The sequence below is a fragment of the Manacus vitellinus genome, unplaced genomic scaffold (assembly GCF_001715985.3).
Source record: "Manacus vitellinus isolate BGI_N305 unplaced genomic scaffold, ASM171598v3 scaffold_108_pilon, whole genome shotgun sequence".
NCBI classification, from domain to species: Eukaryota; Metazoa; Chordata; class Aves; order Passeriformes; family Pipridae; genus Manacus; species Manacus vitellinus.
In genome coordinates this window covers 532,283-537,228 of record NW_021938835.1, presented here as the reverse complement: position 1 = coordinate 537,228, position 4,946 = coordinate 532,283, and the positions used below count along the sequence as shown (strand labels likewise).

At 41.9% G+C, this 4,946-nt stretch overlaps 1 protein-coding gene across 1 annotated transcript in view; it reads left to right on the top strand.

The window, feature by feature from the left end:
• Positions 1 to 2,583, top strand: part of HMGN1 (high mobility group nucleosome binding domain 1) — a 6,301-nt gene extending 3,718 nt beyond the window's left edge. The window contains exons 2-3 of the mRNA XM_029964484.1: positions 587 to 814; positions 1,684 to 2,583. Coding sequence (XP_029820344.1) covers positions 587 to 814; positions 1,684 to 1,731 — 276 coding nt within the window. The 3' untranslated portion in view covers positions 1,732 to 2,583. The remainder of the gene's footprint in view (positions 1 to 586; positions 815 to 1,683) is intronic.
• The last annotated feature ends 2,363 nt before the right edge of the window (positions 2,584 to 4,946 follow it).

Below are 4,946 nucleotides of genomic sequence, written 5' to 3'. Positions count from 1 at the left end.
ATGAAATGATCTTTAAGGTCTCTTCCAACCCAAACAATCCAATGATTCCCTAATTTCAGATACACTAACACAGAGCTCTGCTTTGCAGACTTTTTGATGTTTTCTTTGTATTAATCCTTCTGAACAGTTCCTTCCCAGGAATGCACCTTCATTCCAATGGTTTGAGTATCACTGTGCTCCCACTCTCAGGGCTGTAAGCCTAAAGAATTTGGAGAAGTTTTCCAGTGTCACTTCAGCTGTAATTCTCCTTTTTCCAGTGTCTGTGATGCAGAGGGAAGAATTTCTATAATTAATTCTAGTTGTTAATTACCAGTCAAATGATAGATTTTAAATTTATTCTGTTTTCTGTATTTGATCCATTAAAATGCACTTTTTCTGCATCAACTTTGTCACTTTTTAAAACTTTCCTGACAGTATTTTTTCTGGTTGGGAGAAGTTTGCTCATTATGGACTTACTTGGTGAGGTTTTTAAATAAATACTGATGAAGAATAATAGATTTTGACAATAAAACCCAAGAGGTCTGTGTGTTGCATTTTTGTGATTCTGAAGTATTTTGTAAGTAGGGGGATCAGGGGCTGTTGGTAGCTTAGCAAGTCCATCTGGGTTTTCTGTGCTTTTTATTATTTTCAAAGTTTACCTGGTAAATCATGGGAATTTACTCACTGGAAATGTATTTCATTGCAGGATAAATCTGAGGACAAGAAGGCTCAGAAGGGGAAAAAGGGGCCTAAAGGAAAACAGACAGAAGAGACGAACCAAGAACAGACAAAGGACAACCTGCCTGCAGAAAATGGGGAAGCTAAAACTGAGGAGGTAAAGTTTGGAGGGCTGGGGTTGGGTCTGACTGAGAGAGAAGTTCCTCCTTGCTACAGAAGTTTTTTGACAAGTGTAATATTTTTCTGGGGAGTGGAAAGAGTTTTCAGTGGAAATGATTTGACCAAAGCTGAGGTAACACTTACAGACCTTCGAGCAGGAGGTTTTTAGGGAGCAAGGAAAGTAGAGGATGGTGCTTGAGTGATTTGCTCTGGTGTAACAGTTTGTCATTTGCAAGCTTAGACTGTGATCTTTGTGAAAAGTTGGGATCTAACTAGGAATTCTTCAGTTGGCTCAACGTTTTGGCATCGTTGCAAGCACATCATTTGTTTTTTTTAACCTGTACATCTTCATGCTGGACTCGTGGTGCTCAGACCAGCCAAAATTTCAGGTGTAATACAATAGCAAAGTCTAGAAGAGTTAGAGTCTGTCCTGTTGGATGTTACCTGTAAAACAGGGTAAGATTTGAGGATATGCTGAAAATTGAATGCATGAGGTGTGTCTCTAATTTTCTCAACACCCCGTACGTGGGGATTTTTAGCCGAGTAAAAGCTAAAGCTCCTCCTGTCATTAAGGCAGTAATTCAAGTTAAAATTAAAATACTTTGCAGTGTGTGTTTTTAGGAACAATATCAACATCCTGAAATTCATACTGATGGATCCAAGGAGCCTTTTCTAGACAGCTCAGTTCAGTAGGTCCTGATCCGAGAGGAGTAAGCTCATGGCACCAATTTGTGAAGCACCATCTGCAGAAACAAGTCAGGGTTGTTCTCTGTGTCACTTTGTGCATTAAAACCACCCCAAACTAACAGTCTGAGCCACTTAAAAACTTCCTGCACTGAAGTGTCCTGGTCTTTTGTCTCCTTTCAGACCCCAGCACCCGATGCAGCTGCAGAGAAAGAAGTGAAGTCTGAGTAACACCCCCATCTGTAACTGGGGGTCTTTAAACCTTTCTTCTTGTACAATTCAGAGGAATATTTTTATCGACTATTTTGTAAATGCGAGTTTTTTAGTAGTTCTAGAAGACACGTTTTTAAAAAAAAAAAAAGGAGAGAGTCCCGACTCAACCCATTTTTTTACATATTTAGATAAGTGTAAATGCTTTTTTTAAGTGGTAAAGTCATGTACTGGTTGTCTGTTTTCTATGAAACCAGAAATTAACAGCATGTTAATTAAGGAGAGGGCTCTGAAGCCTTGATTGGGCTTCACGTTCCACAGCCTGTGAGGGACAGTTTTCTATCCTATTAAATGAAGCATAACACAGATGAGACTTTGGAATTCATAATGATGTGTTGAGGAGGTCTTAACATTTTAGTTATTTATCTTTATGGTTGTACCATCAGTAGAATTCCTTATCTAATAAAACTGCTCCCTAGTGTTGGATTTCTTGCTGAGTGATGTATATCTGTGACAAAGTTATTTTTGGTAGTTGCAGCTTTATTTTTTTCCCCAACAACTTTGTAGCTGTGATGAGAAAGATGGGAAACTTTTTATTTTATATCTTTAAATACTGGCTGAGGAAAAGTTTCTGCTTGGCAGATGGAACTCGTTATGTCAATATTTGAGATACTGGAACTTCACCTCTAGTTTTAAAGGACAGCTTGTCTACAAAGCTCAAGTGAAAAAAATATTTGAAATAGTCCTAGGGAAAAAAAAGAAAACAATTAGTTTTTAGACTTAAAAAAACCTATGTGAATAAAAACAATTGTAAAATTGTTGATAGTGTTTGTGATCTTCAAACAAAAGCCAAATAAATCTTGATTATGAAAGTTTCTGTAGCTCCTGCATTGACTGGGACAACTCACAATATAAGTGGTGTGGTTTGGATTTTTAACTGTGTTTTAATAGTGTTAAAAATGTAATTTTTAAGAGCTGGGAGTGGAAAAATGCAGTGTTAATCTGAATTTGAAAGCTGAGAGCCTTGTGCTGCTGCTGTTACCTTAAAAAAAAAAAAAGTCAATAATTAGTAGGCATCAGGTGCCAGTCAGACAACTGTCACCTTGTCCTGGGAGGAGCCAAGATCAAACAGGAACGTTTCTTCTTTGTTTCTTTTTTTCCCCCTTGCCCCAGAATTTGTTTGTGCTCTTAAGTAACACCTGCAAGCACAGCAGCTGCTTCCTGTACATTTTCGGTGCCTTTGTCAAATCCTCATACAGTTATTTAAAAAAAAAACCAAACACTTGAGTTTCACTTCTTACTCATTTTCTTAATCAAGGCTTTCCTTTCAAAAAGAATTTTACCAGTTTTACCTCTTCAGTATTTAGGCAATGTTTAATTTACCTATAGCTTTTATATATATAGATAGATATATATAAAATATTGGGCCACAACATGCTCCTGCTCCAGTTCCACCACAAGTTTCCTGCACAGAGCACAGCTGGCTTTGGCTTCAAGTTCTTGGATATTTCAAAACTGTAAATTTATGCCACTTTTCTTTTCCAACATCCCCTTCCAGTGGCCTTATTTTTGGTTTGATTCAGTAGTAACATGACATAGCTCCATGACGTTATTTACTCTCTGGATTAGACAAGTCAAACCCACCAGTAAAGTGAGGAATAAACTTGCAGGTAAATACTCCAAAATAACCTCTCTCAGCTGCTTTTACAAAGCACCAAATTTTCATGTGTTTTGGGTCTCTGATGTTGTGATCCTGTGGATCTCTCTAACATCAATTACCCAATGCTTAATTAATTGTAACTGACTGTCTTGTGTGACATCAAGTTCTCCAACTCAAGGACTGGAGTGAGAGCTGATGCAGATGTGCATCCAGCACTAAGGAATACATCCATGATGGAGCACCATCCCATTCAAAATACAACAGGAAGAGAACAAAATGTGTTTCTTGAAAGTTACTCCCTTGTATTTGTGTGCTGCTACTGGTTGGTTGGGTTAAGAGAATGATATGTAAAAATATTTTACTTCAAAGGTTCTAAAAATGCATTTCAAGGGACCACAGGTGGGGAATGGAATAAGGAAAGAACAGGTTGGATTTAAAATATAACACAAGTGCAGCCATTGCTGTTCACATCAGAATTCATGCTGGGCAGGGGCGAGAAACAACTCTGAGAAGGAAAAAAGATAAATCAGAGAATGGTTTGGGTTGGAAGGGACCTTAAAGATCATCCAGTTTCTCCCCCCTCCAAGGGCAGGGACACCTTCCACTAGCCCAGGTTGCTCCAAGCCCCGTCCAACCTGGCCTTGGACACTTCCAGGGATTGAGGGGCAGCCACAGCTTCTCTGGGCAACCTGTGCTAGGGCCTCCCCACCCTCACAGCCAAGAATTTCCTTTCAATATCCCATCTAACCCTACTCTCTGTCAGCTCGAAGGCTGTTCCCCTTGTCCTGTCACTCCAGGCCCTTGGAAACAGTCTCTCTCCATCTTTTTTGTCGGCTCCTTCAGGTCCTGGAAGGCCACAGTCAGGTACCCCAAAGCCTTCCCTTCTCCAGGCTGAACAATCCCAGCTCTCCCAGCCTTTCCTCCCAGCAGAGCTGCTCCAGCCCTGGGATCCTCTTGGTGCCTTCTCTGGACTCGCTCCAGCAGCTCCATGTCCTGGCTGCCAAATGCCAAAATCCTGGCTCCCAAAGACAGGGTGGGAGGGAGGTGGCACTTGGGCAAACCTGCTGGTTTTGGACGGGTGATGTCAGTGCAGCTCTGCTGCCTCAAGTGGGGTGGGAAATGCTCCTCCCCAAGAAGGTGTTTGGGGCAGCCGTGGTGCCCCCAGGCATCACCCACGGAGCTCCGCTGGCACTGGAGGGGACAGGGCTGTTCCCAATCTCCTCCAGTGTGGGCACAGCACCGACGCTTCCAGCTCTCTGCCAGCGTGAGGCACACTGAGCACGGTGCAGGGCAGTGCACTTTGAATCACAGAATCAATTCGTTTGAAAGAGACCTCTGAGATCATCAAGTCCAATCTGTGACCAATCCCTACCCTGTAAACTAAACCCTGGCACTGATTGCCACATCCAGTCGTTTCTTGAACAGCTCCAAGGATGGGGACTCCACCACCTCCTTGGGCAGCCCTTTTCAATGTCTAACCACCCCTTCAGTGAAAAAATTCTTCCTCCTGTCCAACCTGAGCCTCCCCTGGCACAGCTGGAGGCCGTTCCCTCTCCTCCTGTCCCTTGTTCCCTGG